Source organism: Triplophysa rosa, linkage group LG7 (assembly GCF_024868665.1).
Source record: "Triplophysa rosa linkage group LG7, Trosa_1v2, whole genome shotgun sequence".
NCBI classification, from domain to species: domain Eukaryota; kingdom Metazoa; phylum Chordata; class Actinopteri; order Cypriniformes; family Nemacheilidae; genus Triplophysa; species Triplophysa rosa.
This window is the reverse complement of record NC_079896.1, coordinates 18,329,416-18,353,864: the sequence shown is the minus strand read 5'-3', so window position 1 is coordinate 18,353,864 and position 24,449 is coordinate 18,329,416. Positions and strand designations below refer to the sequence as shown.

The 24,449-nt window shown below is 43.5% G+C and overlaps 1 protein-coding gene across 5 annotated transcripts in view; it reads left to right on the top strand.

Moving 5' to 3' along the window:
- inpp5d (inositol polyphosphate-5-phosphatase D) overlaps nt 1–21,580 on the top strand; it is a 129,716-nt gene extending 108,136 nt beyond the window's left edge. For 3 of the 5 annotated variants that reach the window (XM_057337941.1, XM_057337944.1, XM_057337945.1), the window contains 8 exons: nt 16,216–16,326; nt 16,514–16,593; nt 16,699–16,786; nt 18,046–18,192; nt 18,292–18,352; nt 18,451–18,660; nt 18,730–19,163; nt 19,633–21,578. In XM_057337941.1, the coding sequence (XP_057193924.1) occupies nt 16,216–16,326; nt 16,514–16,593; nt 16,699–16,786; nt 18,046–18,192; nt 18,292–18,352; nt 18,451–18,660; nt 18,730–19,163; nt 19,633–19,682 (1,181 nt within the window). In that variant the 3' untranslated portion in view covers nt 19,683–21,578. Of the gene's footprint in view, nt 1–16,215; nt 16,327–16,513; nt 16,594–16,698; nt 16,787–18,045; nt 18,193–18,291; nt 18,353–18,450; nt 18,661–18,729; nt 19,164–19,632 lie in introns of all 5 variants that reach the window. The other 2 variants (XM_057337946.1, XM_057337943.1) reach the window with 2 other exon arrangements.
- Nucleotides 21,581–24,449: the final 2,869 nt, after the last annotated feature.

The window sequence follows — 24,449 nt, the reverse complement described above, 5'->3', positions numbered from 1 at the left end:
AGGCATCCTGAACCAGACAGCCGATGCGCTCTCTCATCAGTTGACGCCTCGCGGAGAGTGGCGACTCCCTCCCCACGCAGCCGGCTCGTTTGGGGCAGTTTGGCCAGGCACAGGTGGTCCTGTTGCCTCCCCGGACTCCACACAGCTGGCCGCGGGACAAGTGGAAGTACGCTTCCCCCCAGTGAGCCTCATTGCACAGGGCCTGTGCAAGGCCAGGGAAGAGGAGCATCAAGTGGTACTAGTTACGCCCCTTTGGCCTAACCAGGACTTGGTTCTCGGAGCTGAGGCTCTGACAACAACTCTCCCCTGGCCGCTCCCCCTGGCGGACAGCTTCCCCAGGGGAAGGGGCACGTTACGGCATCCCAGGCAAAACCTGGTCTCCATGTCTGGACGGGACGAGGAGATCCTGAGTGACCCACTCCCGGTCCGGTTGGGACGTCACTCAGGCTAGGGCTTCGGCCACTGGGCAGCTATACGCCCATAGCTGGCGCCTCTTCTCATCCTGGTGCTCTTCTCGGCGAGAAGACCCGCGGAGTTGCTCGGTTGGGCTCCCCCTCCACACTGGGAATGTATGTAGCCGCTACGGCTGCTCATCATGACCCAAGTGCTGGGTAGCCTCTGGGACAGCACGACCTGGTCATTAGGTTCCTAAGGGGTGCGAGAGGGTGACCACCTTACCCGCGCTCCGTACCCTCTTGCGACCTTGGTGGCGGGCCTCAAGAGGCCCCGCCCCCTTCGAGCCTCTCGGGGTTGCCGCTCTTTCTCAGTCTTGATAAAGACGGCTTTCCGCATGGCGCTCACCTCCAAGAGGGTAGGGGATCTACAAGCACCCTCCGTGTCCACAGATTGCCTAGAACTCGGGGCCGAGATTCTCACGTTATCTTGAGACCCCGCCCCGGCTACGTGCCCAAGGTTCCCACCACTCTCCCGAGAGACCAGGTGGTGAACCTGCAGGCGCTCCCCACCGGGGAGGAAGACCCAACCTATCCGTGCTGTGTCCAGTACGCGCACGGCGCCTCTACTTGGACCGCACGCAGAGCCCAGAAGCTCTGAGCAGCTCTTTGTCTGTTTCGGAGGTCAGCAGGAGGGCTGTCTCCAAACAGAGGCTGGCGCACTGGATCGTGGATGCCCTCGTTAGGGCATACCGATCTCATTTCACCCCTGCCCGTTGGGGGTGAGGCACACCCCTTGTGGGCACTGGCTCAGGGCGCCTCTCTGGCAGACATCTACAGAGCTGCGGGTTGGGCTATGCCTAACAACTCCGTGAGGTTCTAATACCTACGCGCGGAACCGGTGTCAGCCCGCATCCTGGCAAGGTGTCCCTTCCCCCTCCGGGGGGAGCAGTGGCGATCCCGCCTCACTTCTTTCCCCTCGGGTAAAGAACAGGCATTCCATCCATCACTAAGCACCCTTCCAGGGGACAGGCTGGGCAGAGCAGCCCTGCCCCCTTAGGCCGGGGAACAGTTGAGTTATCTCCCACATAGCTCTAACCGGACCTAGTGCTCCAGACGTGGTAACCCCCCCTCCGTGGGCTGTTCCGTCTGATGTATCCTCATGAATGGTTCCCACCTTGGCAACCCATGACCTCCCCAGGTGGACTCCCACCTTGCGGTTAACTCCTGCAGTCCGCACATTCCTCCCATGAGTTCTCCCCTGATGGTGAGACCATGTGGTGTCTCCACTAATTCCTCCCTACGGTAGGTAGTGGCCTCTGCAGCGTTTTTCCCCCCCAGGGGGGAATAATGCTTACCCAGTGGCCCGTACGGTGCCGGGCGGCTTCTCGCCATTTAGAGAATCAGGCCTCCGCCCGTGACGGCCGGCGTTAGGGGGCTTCCCAACTTTTTGTGGAAAGCTCTGGGTCCCCCTTCCTCTCCACTGGAAGGTCATAATTTCGCGTTAGCGTGTTCGTCTGACTCGCCCAGGCCAGTCAACGTCGCTCCGCAGAGATTGTGACGCGGCTCAGTGCTGTGGCGTTTTCCATAGGAACCCCATTCTGTCGGTTCGACACAACGTCGAGAGACCGACAGAAAGGGAACGTCTTGGTTACGGATGTAACCTCGGTTCCCTGATGGAGGGAACGAGACGTTGTGTCCCTCATGCCACAACACTGGCCGCCCACCCCAGCGGTCGGGGGAGGATGCTTTAGGCTCCTCAGACAAAAGGTGAATGAATGAGCACGCCGGCTTCCCTCTTATACCCGGACATCCGGGGAGGAGCCCGGCATGCAAATTTCATTCGCCAATTTTCATTGGCCTTTTCTAAATACTCAGAAGATGATAGGTTCTCAAGACAAACCCCATTCTGTCGGTTCGACACAACGTCTCGTTCCCTCCATCAGGGAACCGAGGTTACATCCGTAACCAAGACGTTACCTCATCTTTAAACATAAACGTAACTAGTTCTTATATTTGTTTTTTCATAAAAAAAGACTAAATATCTTAGGTCACTTTTTTTGTAACGTAAATGTATCGTAATTTAAGAAGTTTTAAATATGTTTACTAGAAAACAAGACAAAATGCTTAGGAAGAATGTGATTTTTTCTGCAGTGTTGCTACGCTAATGCCAATAATGAGACCAGTCTCTTCTTGCTCATTTTGGATCTCAAAAGTCAAAGTTTTAATTTTGATGAAAGTAAAGTTGAACCTCAAATTGAAAACAGTACTAATAAAAGTAGTATTAAATACACTGTTAGACTTCTCATTGTATTTTTGCGGTAAGTCACTGGCAGCACTATTGCCCCCTTACAGCAGTTGTATGTGTTCCTTACAGTAATATGACTGTACTGCAACTTCTTTTTACAGTATAATATCCATACTGTAATGTCATTGTACAGTATAAAACCCTTACCACAATTTGGCTTCACAGTATTATAACTCTACAGTAACTTTAATGCAATTATAACTTGCTAAATACTATTGTAAATTGTATTTCATATTATTTTACAATATGTGCCACTAGCAGTACAAAATCTCTATGAATTGTTGACATGAATACTGTTAAATTTTATAAATTCAAAATAAGTGACATAAGTCCATGTACAACAATATTTTTATTCAGTACAATATTATTTGTTACATCCATTAATAATGGCTTTTTGAACAACGTGATACAACAATGCCTGATGACAACTGATGAGCGCTCGTGTGTAAACACATTAAGACAATTTATAATATAATCTAAAATAAAACAGTATACAATATTCGTTAATGTTCCTGTAGGAGCTTGTTCTGTTGACAGACAGAGGCTTCATTTCCGCGAGTAGGCTACAGTTTGCAAAACTGTGCGAACGGATTGCGAAAGCGTGGGCACAGATTATGAATTTGTGGGTACATATTTCAAAAACTGAGGGGACGGTTATAAAAACCGAGAGCACGGATTGGAAACTCGTAGGTACAGTTTATTAATCCGAGAGCTCGGTTTTGTAAACTGTGGGAATAGTTTTAGAATCTGCGAGCACAGATTTTTAAACTGAGGGAACGAATTACAAATCTGTGGCCACGGATTTGCAGGTCTTGTTTTTTTTCTCCGACAGGTGACCAGACGGGCTCCGCAGTTAACCGCTACAGAGCCAGCGGTGAATAAAGAAACACTTGCCGTGGTGAGGCTGCGTTGGGCAGAGTACATGAGCTCTGAGCGACGGGTGACTGCCTAGAGCTCATATCTCCGAATTTTTTAAAAAGACGCTATCTTTATTAACCGACTGCAGATTTGAACTTTAAAAACATACATTCTCGCACATGTCTTAAAACTGCTTTTTGTGTCAAAATAACAGTAATATCAAACTTTTGGCAGTTTTACTGCTCCACTGTTGCATGTTAAATTTGCTAAATATTTCTCCTCAGCAGCAACATTAATATTTAATTGAAATTTTAACAAAGCGAAACTAAACGTACACGGACTTATTAACGTTTCGCTAGGTATTTTACAGAAAACACGTTTTTTAGCAGTTCTTACCTTCTGTCAGCCGCTCATTCATACAGGTGTCGCTCTCAGTCAGACCAACAATCGAGCTCAGGCCAGGATTGTCAGCTCCACTGTTTTTACTCTAAAATACGCTTTACCAGTAGTCATTTCAAATTTGGTTTCACGCTTGCATGCTTTAATTATCCTTTTCCTGTTTCTTAAACAGTTTCCAATTACACTTTTAAAATGTTTCTATATATTTTAAGTGAAATATTTTTAGTATTTTCACTGATAAAAGTCTTCAAATACAGTAGCACTACTGCGGTTGTGTCAACGGTAGACTACTGTAAATTCCCAAAATACAGTATGCCACTGTAAATTACAATGTTACGTCATAAAAATACCCATAATGCAATGCATATTACAGTAATTAACAGTAAAAAAAGATTATAGTAATTTACTGGGCGTTTTGCAGTAAGAAACTGTAAAAATTACAGCAAAGTCTAACAGTGTAGTAATTAAACCTAAAGTAAGTTACTGACAAACCTGCTAAAACTACAGCAAGTTTTACAGTGAAGGTTAATCTTCGTAAGGGCTTATTTACATATATTTGTGCATAATGTCTCCCTTTACACTGCCTTCAGCATGAAAATACCACGTACAGACAGATGTTTTTCACGTGGATGGGTCACTTTTGGGGTGTACAGTTACTGAAGAGTCGCCTCACAAAACGTCCATTTCTGTATGATTGTGTGAAGATATTATAACCAAAAATACAATCAAAATACTGAATGTGTTCATGATGAAAACCAGTATGCCCGCGTATGAGAAAGCTTATGATTATGAGACATTCAGGGGTGCGTTTCCCAAAAGCATCGTTAACCAACTATGGTCGCAAGTTCCGTCGTTTCAGCATAGTTCAACGATTCAAGTGTTTCCCAAACCCTCGTTCCAACATTCAATCACAAACAGCATCACAAAGTTGCATGGTTGTAATTACAGGTTTAGAGCTGTGGTTAGAAGCACAGTTACTTATTATTATGACATGTAGACTTACATGCATCATGCTTTTGAACAAAGCAAGCAACATGCAGTGCATTCTATATCCATTGTTCAAAATATATACAAATGAAATTTTACATACAGTATTTTAGTTTGTCAAGAAAATAGAAGCGCTGTTTTTTTTAACAAGTGCGCATGAAGTTACATGCTCTAGGACCCTGGGGAATCCTTGGGTTCAGTGACGTAGGAGGAAACTTATGAATTAATTAGGTATCGTGAAATGAAACAACAGATAACAAAAATAGGATAACAAATGTATGTATATACAGATGTATACATCTGTCCAAAGTCAGTCCTGGAGGGCCGGTGTCCTGTAGAGGGCCGGTGTCCTTTAGCTCCAACCCTAATCAAACACACCTGAACCAGCTAAGTATCACTATGCAGACTAGAAACTTCCATACAGTTGTGTTGAGCCAAGTTGGAGCTAAACTCTGCAGGACACTGGTCCTTTAGACACCCCTGGGCTAAATAAGAAAAAGAACATTTAACAACTTGGAAGAATCAAAATACAAAATAACAATATGAAAAAGATAATAACATTTTATAAATACAATATATTTAAATATGATAAGATTACTATAAAAATATGAAAAATGTCAACTTGACAAAAACAACTTAAGATAATACATTTTTTAAAGAATGACACAATTAAAAATATTTAAAAATAATAAAACTAGTGTAGGGTCTCCTTTAAACTGTAAGGATGTCACATCCTACAGATGTGACTGACCCAATCAGGAGATGGCATCTTTGGAGGGAAAGTTAATTGTCTTTGTCTTCCACATGGTGTTTTGCATGTGGAAACTGATTGGATGTTAGCTAAGAAAACTTCTAAGAGTTTAATAAAACTAATATGAAAAGAGCTACCAAGACACAACAAACATTAACATTAAGGAAATAACAAATGCGCCTCATAGACACCAAACATGATCTACATATCATCTTGGTTAAATGAGTTACTACAAATCTAATAATTCTAGTAGTTATACACACATTCATTCAAACTACTTTGGATTAATGTTTAAGACAGACATAAAAACAAGAACATTAATACATGGAAAGGTTATAAATGAATATATGTACATTTCTATAGAGATGTATTTAGGATTGTATGTCTGTCCCCAAAGTGAGTAAAGAGAGTTCATCTCCCTACATTCCATTCGGTCGTAAAATACTCTTATCTTGATGGTTTGGTGTGGGTTGCTATGGTCACCAGAGATCTGGTCCTGCGCCTAGTGTTAGTTGCAGATTGGGGGTAGACCCCCTGGCGACTAGCTTGCTGGTTGGGTGAGGGGTGTTGTTGTTATATTTAAGAAATATAACTAGTTATTGCGTGTCTGATTGGTCTCCGGCACTACATATCCCCCTTTCGCACGTTTTTGTCTGACCTATAGACAATGACGAGCGACAAAAAAAAAAATGTGCATGATGATCAGAGTGTCCAGCACGCAATGCAGGTAGCTCGGGTTGACTCCTTGGCCATCGATGCTTCCTGGAGTGGTGTCTGTGGGACAAGGAATGCTGCCTTTATACGGTGGTGTGGCTGTACCAGGGTTCAGGTCCCCAGACTGAGACAGCAGGTGTCAAGACATCATCAGATGTTGGGTCAGAGCTGTGTGAAGAGCTCTCTTACAAGTTTCAGCAGCTCCTGTGTCTCAGGCATAGGTAAGTCCGTCTCTCTTTGTGAGGACTCAGATCTGCATCTGTGTGTTGCATATGATGATGCTGTCAGTGGTTGTTGGACAGCCAGTGGTGTTTTCCAAGAAGAATTTTGTCTCCTCCATGGCTTCTCCCAGTGGTTGGTCTGGTATCTGGGCCTATTACGATGGTGACGGCTTTGTCTTCTGGCTAAAAGCTTTCGTGGCATATCGTTGAAGGACATTGTGTTGTAGTGACAATGTCTGCCTTCTGGTGCAAACTTTTGAATGTTACAGTTCAGACTGAATGGTGTTGTGGAGGCCTTTCTTTCAGAGGTGGCCTTATGTTTGTTAAAGGCCTTCTGTGTCAGGTCACGCAACTGATGAATGGTCATCGTTCGGGAACAGGCCATGATGCTTAAATGGTGGATTTCTGAGGAACAGGCTCTTGAAGCTGATATCCTCCTCCATATCAGGTTCATTGTGAGCTCCAAAATAAGCTTGTCTGAGTCTCTTAATGTAAGCTCGGGGAGTTTCCTGTCGCCCCTGTTTGACCAGTCCATATTCCGTTTCTGGGTCTGAGAATTCTTGTATCAGAGCTTGTTTCAGGCGGTGGTAGTCTGATTTGACAGCATCTGGCTGTCGTTCTAGAAAGCTCTTTACCTCTGGACCAGTAGTTATCCAAAGCAGTCAGGCTCCCCCCTTTGTATCTTTGTACTGGGCTGAGGGAGTTTGCTCTGCTGACCTGCTGTGACGTTGGGGGATGTGTCTTTCCCTGTGGTTCCCATTGCAGCATGTATGAGTGTTTAAGTTCTCTTTGGACCATGTCAAGCTCGTCTCTTGTGTGGTCCAGCTGCTGTGTCAGAGATTCAATTTTGGCATCTCTATCTGACAGTTCATAATGGGCTGTTTCTAATAGTGACTTTGTATCAAATAGTTATTTTTGCAGCACTTCTTTGGCTGCTTTTTCTAGCAGTTTTATTTGCTCAGCAGCTGTTAGAGCTATCTGAAGTCTGTTAACCTCCTCCTGTCGTTCCATCTTACCAGACTTATTTTGTGTGGTCTGGGCCCCACCTTCCAGTTGGGCTATGCGACTTTGAGCTTGCTTAAGTTCCTCTTGGGACTGTGTGGCTTGCAGCTTTAGGTCTTTCACCTCCTGTCTCAGGTCTGTGAGGTTGTGGGCTAAGGAGAAGATGATGCTGGTCAGCTCCTTGTGGTCATAACTCTGGCTTGGGCCATGTGTCATTTGTCCTCTTCCCTCGTTATCCAGTGGCAGGTCATCAGCAGTTCTAGGTGGAAGGGTGTCCATCAACATGCCTTGTCAGGCCATTAGATCTTCCATCTGAAACATTGGGGCACTTGTTCTGAGAGTTAGGGCAAGAGACTAATGCAAGACCATACAAGAGATTTAAAAATAAAGCTAGGTGTATATTGTGCAGCTAGGTTTTACCAGGTGTGGTTAACTGCTCTAGGTAGCTAGTTTAATGAATAGTGAAGAAAAGGAATTAGAGAGAGAGAGGGAGAAGAGAGCTTTCCCTATTCCGATTATGTTTATTAGTGTTGCTCAGAATTATAGTTATGCCCTATTAATCATCTAAATTGTGTAGCAGGGTCATATTTCTGGAGCACATGTTTAAAATAAGCAAAACCGAGAAAAAGAGAGATTGGACATAGATAAAAAATAAAAATAGCTGACGGCTATTAATAAAATGAATAAAAGAAATCAGTAAAAAAATAAAAAAATAAAAGGGAAGTGATCTAGTACTGGGGATAATCAATAGTACTGAAATTTAACCATATACGTAGGTCAGTGTTGGGCATCACTCCACGATTGGCTATGGCTGCTGCGTGTTCAGCTCCCATGCCTATGCCATTACATGTGTGTGCACTTGAGGGTCAATTTTCTATTTAAAAATACCCAATAACTATAAGAATTCTTTTCTGGGTAAGCAGTTGAAATTTAATTAAGTTTGGTTAAATTAAATGAGTAACTGAGCAACAATGTTCAGGAAGGAATGCACCTGAAATTAGTAAAAGTGAGTCTGAGAAGAATTAAGGAAAGAGAGTGAAAATCAGAAAATAGAGATTTCTTTAAGAGAGAATAGTTAAAAACACTTTACACTGCAATACACACAAGCACTACTTAATGACTTCAAGTATATATGTTATGCTAACCACTAACTATTGAAGTCAGGTATTAGTAAGCTCATCTAAGGCCGTGGGGCCGCTAGGTCATGTTAGCTTAGCTTAGCAAACAAATATGGATCCTTTACAATATGGCACCAGCCAATGACGCCTATGGTAGGTGCAGTCAAACTGGTTGACAAGTCGTTGTCATGGGAACCTGTCATGGTTCTGCCCCATCTTGTCTTCCTTTTCTTCATCTTGTGGCAGAGCCATGACAGAACCTCTTGTTTTATGTGGAGAGAGACAGTTTTGGCCTTCCATACACTCCCTCTCTCCGGCATGGCGTCTAGGTTCCCTCCCTTTCGTCTCGTTATTGCTTGTTAATTAGTTCATGTCCCGCTCCTGTTCCTTCTTGATTTCGTCCCCTTTATATAGTCCTCATGTTTCATTGTCCTGTGCTGGTCCATTGTTGTGTCGTGTTTGTGTCATGTGGGTGAGTTCCTGTCTTTTAGTTAGTCTAGTTTATTGTAGTTTAATGTCAAGTGTTAGTATTAGTCCAGTCTAGTTAGTCCTTGTTCCTGTTTCCATGTTTTGTTATGTTACCCCCCCGTGGGTGTTTGTTTTGTATGTTTATTTTATTAAAGTCTTGTTTAACCCCTTACGTCCCTGTCTGCACTTGGGTCCTCTGTCTCTCACCTCACCCGAGAATCGTGACAGGAACCAATGCACCCCAGGGCACTTTAGTTCTCAAAGAGTGTCTGGACAATTCAAACCATCTCAAATAATAAAAGCGGTGCACATTTGGTTACAACGTGGCGCTTACACTTAAATCAATTCAACACTTTTCTTTAGCAAGCTTAAATGCAAATATAATGTGGTATTCACTCATTCTAATTATGTATGCTTTCGCTTCTCTGTTAGCAAGTACTTTAAAGAGGTTTCCTGTCCTTCTTTAAGGAGTACTTACACAGACTCACTGTAGGTTTACGCTTATTTGCATACATGCAGCTGTTTGTGCCTTACACACAAATACTGAAGAATAGTGTTACATACTATTTTCATTCGGCAATTGTAACAGAGTAATGATCACCATTTAGCTAAACTTGTATATGCAGAGTCAAAGTTTAGATGAATGGCATAGACCTGACTATAATTTACAAGGCCCTTACAACGTAGAAAGAGGTGCCTCACTCAAATCTACCTTAACATAACACTGTACTGAGATTCCTTCGTCAGAAACAGGTTAAACAATACTGCAATTGGGATTTCTTCGCCAAAGCAGATTAATTCTGGAACAGTTTCACATGCAGTTTATCTGAGATTTCTTCATCAGAATAGATTTATACATTTATTAATACTGAAACTGGGATTTCTTCGCCATATCAGATTAACCTCACACTGATACCATTTAAACTATGTTAATACTTTTACAATCATAGCAGAAGTACCAAATCAAGCTATCACTTTATCTACATTAAACAAGACGCAAATAGCAACATACATGTGTATAGCACGTTGCATGATATTGTCTTGATCTAAAACACACTTAGGTTGACAGTAGTTTAAGATCATAATTTTTGTTTAATCACGCCCGCATTCTAACACCAATTATGTAGGGGATTCAATGAGGAACACCACATTTGTAAGAATTATCATGAGCTTTGATCACAATTATAAGTAATATATTCTCCACCACCCTTTGTAAGGGAAACAAATATCAACCCAAATTGGGATTAATTTAATTGATTATGATCAATTATACTTATCTGGATCAAATTCATGATTTGGCGAAATCACTTAGCATTACGAGCAGGTAGCACGAATCTGCATGTTTAGGGACTCCGGATTATGAGCATGAATTACAAACAACGTCACGTGTGAAATAAAACAGGACTTTATTACCTAGACTAGACACGTACTAATCTAACATACACACACATACAGTTTAGCATTGGAAGAAAGCTGAAGTTGAAGCAGAGAGAAGAACAGAGCATGGATTTATGGCAGTATTTGATATTCAGAAGATCAATGGCCTGAACAAAACACCAGTTTCTTCTTGTAAAGCACCTTTGTTAAAAGGATTAACCCTCTAAGCGCCAAAGTCGCATTAGACGCAAGACGTCATACTTCATAAAATAGGCTGTAGATCCTAATATGGTGTAATATCTCATGTGTATTCCATACCACTAGATGGCAGACATGTAGTACATCGATTCTAGACCAAAATGACGTCATGTTCCCATTCAAAGTGTTCGAGCAAATAGCAGAGCAAGTGAGCTATCATGTGTCATTGAAGCAGAAGCAGTTCAGTTCAGAGCGTCAGAGTAAATTGTGAGATTTGTGAGAGAAAATTGCCAAATTGCTAATAAAAGGTTGTACCGCGAGGGTGTGTTCCGAATGTTATTCGCCGATTCTGACTCTGAAGGGGAATATTTGCCTTTTGGAAATCACGATCGGTCGTCTAATCACCCAGCGTCTCCCGGTACAGCTGTGCAGCGCAATGGTGCCGCCGTGCAAGGCGAGAATGTTCACGAAGCACAAACGAGTGATCATTTCGACCCTTTGCCTAACGGAGATGGGGGTGGCAGGGGTGAACGTGGTCGTAGTGTCCATAGGAGAGCTGTTGCTAGAGGTAGAGCCAGCTGATTGGGCAGCAGATAGCTGGTCAACTGATCAAAAAATAGGCACATGCATTTTACTATGGCACAGTAATATAGTAATAATTTTACTATAGTTACTAATAGTTTTACTGTTGATTTCCTCTTTTCCTGATCATTTGGAATAAGGATCAAAGAGTAAAAAAAACATGCAAATAAGTTCAAACATCAATTCAATATCTACTATTTCCTGAATATTATGAAATTCAAGTTGGCCGCCCCGGATGACGTCATAATATGCAAATTAGATGAGTATATTTACACCCCACATAAACTTTTGGTCATGCCCAACATTTTTCTAATTTACAGAAGATCTTTAAGTCCTTTCAAGCCACAAGCTTTTGAAATCTTGATGTCAAAATCCAGCATGTTTTCCAAAAAACCCTGGCGCCTAAAGGGTTAATGATGCGGTTAATGATGCTCTATGCATCCATTAATAAGACTAAGTATGATACTTGCATGTCTTGCCCATCAAAAGAAAGAAAGTGTCCTGATGCAGTTTGTTGAGGCTCCAGTGGATCTTGGCTGGAAGTGATCAGAGAGAACCAGTTTTATGCAGAGGATCTGTAGGCCGCAGCCTGGCACAAACTTAGGGGTCAAAGGTGAAGTCTTCTTCTAGTCCATCCTTTAGAGATAGTTCTACCGTTGTAGATGTGGCACGGACGGTACCTAGACAAAAAGAAAAGCAAAATGCAAGGAGAGAGAGGAGAGAAAGAACGAACCCCTCGAACACTAAGAGACTCTTCTTGTGGTCTCCTTTAAACTGTAAGTATGTCACATCCTACAGACGTGACTGACCCAATCAGGAGATGGCACCTTTGGAGGGAAAGTTAATTGTCTTTGTCTTCCACATGGTGTTTTGCATGTGGAAGCTGATTGGATGTTAGCTAAGAAAACTTCTAAGAGTTTAATAAAACTAATATGAAAAGAGTTACCAAGACACAACAAACATTAACATTAAGGAAATCACAAATGCGCCTCATAGACACCGAACATGATTTACATATCATCTTGGTTAAATGAGTTACTACAAATCTAATAATTCTAGTAGTTATACACACATTCATTCAAACTACTTTGGATTAATGTTTAAGACAGACATAAAACAAGAACATCAATACATGGAAAGGTTATAAATGAATATATCGTCGCTGTCGGGCGGAATCCTCGTATCTCCAAAACCATTATTTTTCAGGAAGTTAAAAAAACTGCATATTTTTTGAGTTATTAAACATTGTATCGTTACAGTTGGTATTATACCTTATATTGCTATCATATACTGTTGTGTACCAACATTAACACAACATTTCCCCAAAACCATGTTTAATCTGAGATACAAGGTTTATAACTTGGGAGCAGGGAGATACGAGATTACGCTGTCATTGATAAGAATGGTACGGACACAGACGTAGCTGCTGCCAGCAGTGTTCATCTCTGCGGTCAAGTCTGTGGTCGCGTTGAGCCTTTTGACAAGAGACGAGGCTTTAAAAGCTAATGAAAGCTAATGATTGTGGTTACATACATCTTCATAAACTCTATTTTAAATGTTAGAGCTATGAGTGATGCAATACCAAAATAAACGTTAAACAGGCTGTCTAATATAGGCGGAAATTAATCTGCACGTAAATAAAGTCGGCGGTCTCGTTGAGCCTCTTGACAAGAGAAAAGGCTTCAATCGTTAACCAAAGCTAACGACTCTGGTTACATACAATTTTCTAAACTCTATTTTAAAGGTTTAAGAACTATATGTGATGTAATACAAAACACGATGAGCTGACTAGGCTGTCTAATAGGCGGAAATTAGCCGAATCTGCTCGCTCCGTACCCTCTTACGACCTTGATGCGGTCCTGGAGCCCCTCGGAGATGCCGCTCTTTCTCATTTCACGATGAAGACGGCTCTCGGGAGGACGCTCAAGAGGGTAGCGGATCTACAAGCATTCTCCGTGTCCACAGATTGCCTAGAACTCGGGCCCGGTAATTCTCACGCTATCCTGAGACCCCGGCCCGGCTACGTGCCCAAAGTTCCCACCACTCCCCCGAGACACCAGGTGGTGAACTTACAGGCGCTCCCCACCGTGGAGGAAGACCCAACCCCATCCGTGTTGTGTCCAGTACGCGCATTGCGCCTCTGCTTGGACCGCACGCAGAGCCGCAGAAGCTCTGAGCAGCTCTTTGTCTGTTTTGGAGATCAACAGGGAGGGCTGTCTCAAACAGAGATTGGTGCACTGGATCATGGACGCCGTCACTATGGCGTACCTGTCCTAAGATCGCCTACGCCCACTGGGTGAGAGCTCTCTCCACACGGAGTACAGCCTCCTTGTGGGCACTGGCTCGAGGCGCCTCTCTGGCAGACATCTGCAGAGCTGCGGGTTGGGCTAGACCCATCACCTTCGCGAGGTCCTACAGCCTCCGCGTAAAACCGGTATTGGCTCGAGTCTTGCAGGCATCAGGCAAGACTGGCAGCAGGTAGGGTGTACGCCTATGACAGTACCTTCCCCCCCTTTCTCCTAAGGGGGTCAGCGTACTACTAGCCTCCCTTCTTCCCCCACTGGGTGAAGAACAGGCACTCCATCCATCACTAGCAAGCACCTCCTGCAGGCGGGCTGGGCAGAGCAGCCCTGCCTCTTAGGCCGGGTATTTCCGGAGTTATTCGCAACATAGCTCTAACCGGACCTAGTGCTACCAGACGTTGCAACCCCCCAGTTGGGCGGTTCCGTCTGATGTATCCTCATGCTGGTCCCCACCTTGGTAACCCATGACCTCCTTAGGTGGACCTCCACCTCGCGGTTAACTCCTTCAGTCCGCACTTCTTCCCATGAGCTCTCCCCTATCGGTGAGACCATGTTGGTATCTCCACTAGACTCCTCCCTGCGGTAGGAAGTGGTCTCTGTAGCGCATCCCCCCTTTGAGGAAATAGCAATTACCCAGTGGCCTTACGGTACCGGGCGGCTTCTCGCTGTTAGAGAAACAAGGCCGCCGCCTGTGAGGCCGAAGGCAGGGGCCTTCCCACCTTTCAAGAAAGCTCTTGGACCCCCTAACTACCCACTGGTAGGTTACAATTTCGCGGTAGCGCTCACGGCTGACATGCCCAGGCCAGTCACCGTCGCTTCGCTAGAGATTGTGACAGGGCACAGTGTTATGGCGTTTTCCATAGGAACCCCATCTGTCGGTTCGACACAACGTCGAGAGACCGGCAGAAAGGGAACGTCTCGGTTACGGATGTAACCTCGGTTCCCTGATGGAGGGAACGAGACATTGTGTCCTCCTTGCCACAACACGTGCTGTCAGCAGTCGTGAGAGGTCTCAGGCTCCTCAGAACTAAGGTGAATGAATGAGGCACGCCGTCTCACTTTTATACCCGGATATCCGGGGGCGGAGTCCGGCATGCAAATTTCATTCGCCAATTTTCATTGGCCTTTTCTAAGAAGTCGGAAGCGATTTGTTCTCAGGGACGAACCCCATCTGTCGGTTCGACACAACGTCTCGTTCCCTCCATCAGGGAACCGAGGTTACATCCGTAACCGAGACATTTTCCCAGCAGGTCTCACATCCATGTACTGACCAGGCTCAGCCCTCAGTAGTTTTGGGATATTGAGCTGTAATTTTTGCATTTCATATAGCAAAAATGATATGAGGAACAAATCTCTTTCATGCGTGAAAATGACAGAAACCCTAAATGTATTCTAAATATACAATATCAACATTTTCTGAAATTTGTAAATGGGTATTTTTGGAACAGGTCAAACCCAAATATAACCTTCTGATTCTGAAAAATCACTTTCAGTTAGAATTATAAGGTTCTATCTACAAAACATTCATTAAAGCAATACATTTTCAAGAACACAAACAATGTTCAAGTAAAAGCATAAAAGGCAGTGCTAATTATTGTATCTAAATATTTTATCCACCGAAGGTGGGGCAGGTAAAATTACTTTCTGAAATAACATGATCATGTTTATTGTTGTAATTAAGACTGTTGACATAGTTGACTTTTTGGCTTTTAGGGCCTAATATTGTAAAATGTAAAGCATTAATCGCATTTTGAGGGTGTATGTAAACACAGGAATTAGGAAGCTAGCGCTGCTGGCTAGTGTTGTGTCTATAAATATAAAAATAAACTCCTCAACAAAACCTAAAACAAAAAAAATACTGTAGTTTGAGCTGATCTCCTTAACAATAGTGTCAATAAAACAGTCAACCTTGAGGATTCTTTTAAACATTGTTTTGTGTTGAACTGTTTCCTCAGATTATTTCCACTGTCACTGAGGAGCCCGGCCACCTGACAAAAAGGCTGATCCTGATTGGTCCTCTTGTGTGCATTCAAAGTCCTGATTAGCTTGAAGATAAAACCTTATAGAACCAAATTATAATTCGATTTTGTTGATAGAGCCTTTTTGTTTTCTTTAAAAAGTCCCAAAATTTACACATTTAAAAAACAAACATGGCATAATGTAAATAAATTGTCACAGAATAAGATTATGTGAATAACTCAATTTTGACCAAAATTCCAGATAGAAGCTTATGATTCTAAGGTCATTTTTGCATGCAGTATTTTGGGCACTTATTTATTCATTTATGCAAAATGGGGCCTAGTACATGTGATTGAACAGTGCTGGAATTGGATAAATGGATTTAACTTGAAAACTGAGCTCATGATAGATGGACAGACTGGCTGACAGACATATAGATCAATTACAGTTTGTGTTTGTTTACAATTGTTTATGTTGTTGCCACTGAAACAGTATATGAGTAGGCAAATTGGGATGCAGCAAAAAGTAGAATGAGAAAAATAAAATAGGCTTTATGAGTTTTTTTCATTTCTTTTCAGATCTATCAAAGGATGCTCTGGGTGCAATCAAATTCATGAACTGTGTGGCTGTTCTTTATACTAAATCAAAGACCAAGTTCTTCATGGAGTACCATTCAAGCTGCCTGGAGAGTAAGGAGCCATATACTTTTGATTATATTATTTTATCATATATTATCAGAAATTATACTTACAACCCCCATTAGAAACACATTTTTTATTATCAGTATTCTTTGTAAGATTACAGTGAAGTATGTTTAGTACCATAAACACACAGCCAGGATTCATATTTCTTGAAAATCCTTTCAATTCATTCTAGAGTTTGTGAAGAGTGCTGAAGGAGAAAATCAAGAGAGCGCAGAAGGCTCAATAAAAGTACGATTTGGAGCACAAGTTGAGGTTAAAATGCTATTTCCTACCAGAAAAACAGAACGTAATGACATGATACATACAAAGCTTTGTGAACACATTCACATAAACACACTTTGTTAACTCACCTTGCAGCTCACACCCATTATTGCTGACCCAGAATACCTCCTTGATCAGCACATCCTCATCTGCGTTAAGTCTACAGATTGTGATGAGTCATATGGTGAGTTTGCCTAAAATAAACCCACTTGCCCTTTGAACACGTTATTGCTCACTGACCACATTTACATACATACATTTTGATTTAGGGCTTTATTAATTCTGAAAAATCCAATAAAAGGCTCAGGTGTTACTGAGATAGTTCTGTATACATAATGTACACATAATTCAGATATTCTGAATAAGGCATTCCAAGCCATTCACATTTTTGTACTGAACATGACTGCTCTTGTATTACAGTGCACTGTAGTGATTTTAACAGCAATGTAGTAAATTCCTTTATTATCATCAATGTCTCACAAATACTGTATAATATATAAAATATTGAGAAAATTGCCTTTAAAGTTGTCCATCAGAGGCACTGTAGCAGCCCATTGCTAAGACGACAGTTTTTTTAATGATACCTTTTGGCTTACTGCTGTAATGACATTGTGGAGAGTAGATTAACCTGAAAGCGGAAATTCTAAGCTTTACATAGATACTAAACTTGAGTGGGTAGTTCCCAAAGAGAGGGCAGCAGCGAATGAAGTTTGTAGGCGTGTTTCCAGCAATTTTTGTATGCGATTTTGTTTACGGTAGGACATTTGGGCAATTCCGTGAAAATGTCAACCTTACTATGAAAAAAATAAGTTTTTACCAGCGGTTTTTACTATGGTAAAAGCACAGATTTTAACATTTGGTGGTTCAAATACCCATGTGAGATCTCTTCAAATTTGTAAAGCATTTGTTTTATTTTTAGTGCATGATTTTTCATAGTCAGGTAAGTGCCATTTTCAGGATTGTCACATCCATAACGCTACATATTCCTCATAAATGGACACATGAAAATGAATATAAAGTAACTATTTTATGTTCTATAAAGAGGCATCCCTTCTCCATTCATTGTGTATTATTGCTTCAGGATTGTGCATTTTATTTTATAGAAATCCTACAAAGTTTATCGTCTCCCAAAAACCGCATCCTTTTTTTGTCACATCCATAATGCATGTTTATTTCCCTTTTTTTAAATATACATTTTTTTCATAGACTGACATTTTTTGATGTTTAGACTCTATCAACAAGGGTTCAGTAAAATATAAACAGATGGTTTAATATAATTGTAACAAATTCATTCTCTGAGCATTTTTATGTCACGTCCATAACGCAAAACGTCACGTCCATAACGCTGGAATTGCCCATTTACAAAAATCTTAATGGAACATGATCTTTGCTTAATATCCTCTTACCTGAATTTTGACCACATTCTAATTCTTGACTCTGCAGGTGTGGGTTGTGTAGCCCTGCGTTCTGCTGAAAGTTCTTACACTGAGTTCTGTATCAAACTCACACATCATGGGGAACGCACAGGTGAGCTAACAGGTGGCATCCAACTCCACACATCTAAAGGCAAACAGACAGAGAAGCTGTATGGTGAGTGCATTTATTATTAACTTGCTAATTATTACCATTCTCTAAAACCGGAATATGCATTGAATAATGTTTTACTGCTCATTTTTGTCTTTTCTTCAGATTTTATTAAAGTCGGTGATGACCCAGGAGCCAGTAAAGGCAAAACAGGAGACAATACCAAGTAAATCCTTCCCATCTTCACTTTTATGTTATTATTTACATTATACCTTTCAAATGATTATATATTTAAAATATATATGTTTTGAAATTCCTTGACAGAGCATCCACTGCAGTGCTCACCACTGATATTAGTAATCCCAATTATATGGGTGTAGGCTTCAAGAGCAACAACCAGGCAGAAAGGGGCTCAAGAACAGCGGCATACTCTGGGCACTCAGCCAAAGACACAACACTTGGTAATCTTTCCCCTAAAAAGACTGGTTATGACAATTCTATATCTAGCCCTACTGGAAAGACAGCAGCACCTGTGTAAGTATATATACACACACGCACACACACAGATACAGATTGGTCAGCTAAATCTACTTTTTTTCATAGGCCTGAGGATGGGCAACCTCCAGAGATGTTTGACAATCCCCTTTATGGCTCAATGGGTGGATCGCGAGGAAATAAAGACCAGCTCTCTCCCTCAGATGCTCACTTTGCATTTCCCAAAACAGACCTTGATGCTGATCGCCAACCTCCAGTCCCAGTTCCTAGGATCCGTTCCTTCACCTGCTCAGAAACCAAACAGTCATCAACCACAAACGCCATCAGCAGCAGTGGTCTACAGCCCCAGAACATTAATAAAAAGCTTGTGGTGCCCTCCCGCTCTGAAGGGGGTTCAGCTGTATCTGACAGGCCACCAGTGCCTATGAAGTCTCGAACAGGTCAGCCACAAGAGCCGCCACTAAAGCCCAGAGACTACAGAGACAGCTCAGAGCTCCCATCCAAGATAAGACTACCAGCAAGGCCAGGCCAAACAAAAGATGGTATGATAGCTATATGCTCCTCATTCTATTTATCTGGAAGAATGTAGTCTTTCATATATTACTGTATATTGTCTATTGAACAATTCAGAATGAACAGAACACGGGAAAAATTGCATCTGTTGTTATTTACTCACCCTCATGCCATCCCAATCTTAATGGCTGTCATTAACCATTATGTTTACAGACATTAGAGACATTTTCATTGACACTAAAGCCCAAGGCAATGCAGTGCAAAATATATTATAATATAGTATATTGTGCCCTATTTTATGTTTTTTACAGTGTGGAAAAGAGCTGCCAAAAGGTTCTCATTTTATTTTCCACAGAAAAAACGCACAGGTTTAGAAGGACATGAAAAAATAGATAATGTTTATATGTGGATAAACTATTCTTTCAACTAGTAAAGCAGCAGTTTATAGTTTTGATACTAAACATCATTTATATTTTCATTTACAATTTATGTCCCTAGTGCATCATGAGGCACCACAACATCCGAAGATGGGTCGTCCTTTAAAATGATCTCTTACTGATGTGCCATGGCGGAGACCTTTCAGTGCTGATGTGTTCTTCATGTCTGAAATTTGAGAAACTGCACTGAACGAAAAACATGAATCTACTATTCTCTGAGTACAAAAAAAATACATGTGTGAAATTTAACTTACTTTATATTTTCCACAAGAAACTATTTCACAAGAATTTATAATAATTCTACACCATATCTTAGATTTTGACACTGGCGTTGGATCTAGAATGTTCACAGTTTGAATGTAGTTACTGCATATAGTCATAAATCCAGTGTTTACTTCTACCACCTTTGTCAAAATGTATCATATTGCTTCAAATTTGTATTTTAACGGGAAAGAATGTGAGACTATGCATATTTGAAACATATTAAGGCAACTATTGTTTTTTTTTAAGAGGTTACTCTTCTAAATGAGCTGCATATTTTAGAATACCGTTTTTGTTTGTTGCTACCACTTTAAACTTAATAAAATTAAAGAAGTAAAAAAACATTCTTGCCACTGAACTACACATATGATATATCCAGCAAATATTACGATTAGTATGAAATTCACCATCTGTGATTTGGACATGGAGAAAATAAAATATTTATATTTATAAAGATATTATTTTAGCATAACACAAACAAAAATGTAAGAAATTATAAACAATATCATATCAAATAATATTATATCAATATCAATTATAAAATCATATCAATGAAAACCTACACAACCCATGGTGTTTAGCCTCTATTTCTTGTGATATTTCTATTTCTTTTCCATCAAAGTACTAGTCTTTCCCACTAGTACAAGTGCAAGTTCACAGTGCATGTTCGCTTTTTTCTTAAAATAAATGATTTTATTACAAAATATGTGTAACATATATGTAACATACTGTATGTATAGCTATAAAAGGATTTTTTACATGGTGTCTTATACTCGACAGAAAATTGAAAGCGGTTAGAAACAGCCACTATTACGTTCCCCAGATATTTAATGGCAAAAAGATAAGACCACTACGACCATGGATTAAGAACACATCTTCACAGTTGACTAAATCAAAAGGTATTTTTTATATTGCAAATAAATAAATGGCAGTGGCTATTTACACTAAGTTTAAATAGCAGTGGTTCTGTTTACACTAAGTAAAAATAGCAGCATTTCTTAGCGATATGCTATTTACACTAAATGATAATAGCTGTATTTTCATTGAATTAAGTGTAAATAGTAGTTAGATGCTATTGGTACTTATAAATAGTGGCTGATACTAATTGCACCTCAGTATTGATGTGCATTAAACATTATGCAATATTAACGGTATAAATCATTATATTTATAAAAAGATGGTAACTTAAGATCAGTGTTGGGAGTAATGCGTTACAAAAGTAATGTATTACAGTAACGTATTACTTTTTGCTGTAACGCAGTAGGTAAGGCATTACTTCATCAATTTTCAGTAATATTTTACTCGGTACATGTTCAGAGATGATTGCGTTACAACCAACTTTTTCGCCCGCGAGACATTAACTAATCAAAAATCCCGCAAATAAGTTATATTTCCTGTTCGTGAATAGACGCGTGTGGTGTCATTCATTTCCCTCTGGCTGGTGGAACTATTTTGTATTGTAATGTCTTGGTTACGGATGTAACCTCAGTTCCCTTTCTGTCGGTCTCTCGACGCTGTGTCGAACCGACAGAATGGGGTTTGTCTTGAGAACCTATCATCTTCTGAGTATTTAGAAAAGGCCAATGAAAATTGGCGAATGAAATTTGCATGCCGGGCTCCTCCCCGGATGTCCGGGTATAAGAGGGAAGCCGGCGTGCTCATTCATTCACCTTTTGTTCTTCCGAGCCTATGCATCTGATGAGCTTCTCTACGATCTTGGTGATCATTCTTTCTGCTGGAATCTACGACGACAGCTGCAGTGACTCTCCCCTGGGCGTCTCGGCAGTTCCGGAGGTGTTCGAGCAAATTTCCTTTTCTGAAAGAGCAAATTTCTCCTTCGTGGCTTGTCCCACTGTTCTCATGGGTGCAACACACTCATCGAGGAGGGGGACGGACACAATGCCTGCTTCCAGTACGCTGGGGCAGACGTTGTGGATACGTCCTGCCCGCACTGCGGGTGGTGACTATTCAGACGTTGCGTCACAGGTGGCTGTGTTCCCACGGGACTCAGCCACCACCTCGTTTGCTCCCCGTTCCGTGGCGGCAGGTCTACGGCCCTGCCGTCCGCTATGGCAAGCAGCGAGGGTGATATGAGGATTACCGTGAGCGATAATCCGCCAGCCACGGGCTCACGGACCGTTCACACCTCGTCTCGCTCGTCTGACCATTCCCCAGGAGATGGTCCACCATCTTATTCCTCAATCACGTATTCGGACATGATGCGTGATGATGAGATGTCTCTTGCAGCATCGGGGGGTGACGTACTGCCATCCGACTCCGACGATTCCTCGTGCTCCCTCCCTTGGGGGGTCGAGCCCAGGAAGAAGAGGACGTCGAAATGTCAGCCATGCTTTCCCGGGCCGCCGTGAGTGTTGGGTTGCAGTGCCCGCACTGCCTCTCCCGGCGCTCGCGGCTGGCTACATGACGCCTCGGGTTTGAGCGCGGCTCCAAGCCACGCCCGCCCTCAGTGCCGTGTTTACCGGAAGTGCATGAGGAACTTAGTAAGACCTGGAACGCCCCTTTCCGGCACGTTTCACGTCAAACAAAGTTCCGTCACCCTCTCTTCCCTCGAGGTTGAGACAGCTAAAGGATACGTCGATGTCCCCCAGATGGAGTATGCCGCCGCGGTGCACTCGTGCCCGTAGGCGGCGGCCACCTGGGGGGGGCTCGACCTAGACTCCGGTCCAAAGCATGTGGGGGTCTCGGCATCTCTGGTGTCGAGAGCTTACATTGCGGCGGACCAAGCTGCCTCCTCTCTCCACGCTATGGCTCCTGCCAGGCCAGGGCGTTAAGAGAGATCCACTAGGGTAAGACCGACCCAGCGCTTATGCAGGAACTCCGCGCCTCCACCGACCTTGCTCTACAGGTGACCAAGGTGACCACGTGGGCCATGGGTCGGACGATGTCCACACTTGAGAAACTTCTCTGGCCGATCCTTGCGCAGATGAGTAACGCCGAGAAGGTCCGCTTTCTCGACTCACCCGTCTCGCAAGGGGGGGGGGCTGGTTGGTGTTACTGTCAAGCCGCTGCGGCCCCGCTCACCCCCCACCCGTCGGGGGGCGCGAGACCCGCACGCGGCCTGCCCCGGAGGGTTCTCGACAGTAAAGAAGCAGTCCTCCGTGCCACGACTCGGCCGCCTCGGCCGTCGAGTCCCGTGCACTGTCTGCTTCCCAGCAGCCCTGGTCCTCTTCGACGCCCTCCAGCTCTGGCGACCCCACTCAGGCGCCCCCCCCTGGAGGAGACAGCAAAGAGGAGACCATCGCCCCATCAGCAGCCGCGGTGAAGCGGCCCTCATGGGAAGACCTCAGGGGGATCGAGGCTACCATTGGGCCCGTCCCCAGCCACATCGCTGGGAAGTCGGATAGGGACGGATCCTGCCCCGTCTCTCCATCTGCTGGCCCCCTCCGGGGGGCTAGTGCCCACTTACTCTCTAAGGAGAGTTTCCTCTCTCTCTGGGTTATCACAGTCACTCCCACCCTCTGCACGACGGTGAACGGCAAACTCGACGTTGCATCATGGCGAAGCGCAATGTCGAGTATAAACACCAGCCCTCAGCACTCTCAGTCAGGCAGTGTGTTGAGCTACGCAGTCGCCAGGCAGGAAATACAGCAGAGCCGATCTCCTCCCCCGGGGACCTCCCCCGGCAAGGAATCTGTACTGCTAGCCATCGAACCACCCCCCGGGGGGACGATGAAAAAGATTGTACCTTTAGTCCCCGTCTCATTTCTGGGAGCCTGTCCGGCTTCCCAGACTGTCAGGCTGGCTAGGGAAGACGATCCGTCTCGGCTACGTGATCCAGTCGCCTCACGCCCGCCAAGTTCAGCATCCGATATACCTCAGTCAGAGGCTAGGATGTTCCCGTACTTCGGGCCGAGGTCGCCACCCTTCTGGTGAAGGGAGTGATCGAGCCCGTCTCACCAGCCGAGATGTTCAACGGGTTTTACAGCCTGTACTTCATTGTCCCCTAGAAAGGCGGGGGGTTGCGCCCTATCTTGGGTCTGTGTGTTCTGAACAGGCACCTACACTATAGTTGCCTTTCAGGTTGATCACGCAGAAGCGCATCCTGACGTCCGCCAGGTGTCAGGACTGGTTCATGGCAATCGACCTGAAGGACGCGTACTTCATGTCTCGATCCTCCCTCGACATCGGCCGTTCCAACGGTTCGCGTTCGAGGGACGGGCATATCAGTACAGGGTCCTCCCCTTCGGTCTGTCCCTGTCTCCACGAGTCTTTACAAAGGCTCCTTAGGGAAGGAGGTGTGCGGGTACTAAACTATCTCGACCACTGGCTCAGTTTGGCGCACTCTCGAGATCTGTTGTGTACACACAGGGACCTGGTGCTCCGGCACCTAGATCGGTGGGGCTACAGGTCAACTGAGAAGAGCAAGCTCTCCCCGGTGCAGATCGTCCTCTTTCTCTGTAGGGAACTCGACTCTGTCCTCATGAGCGGCCCTGCTCACCCCCCTCCTCCCAGAGGAAGCACAAATAGTGGGTTCGTGGAAAAAAGGCCATTCAAATAAACTGCCATTTGATGAATAGTATTGCGACGGATAGTAGTAGTGTTGAAAAGCCGGCCCCGCAGCGCATATCTAAAGGGGAAGTGGGTGATTTCAGCTAA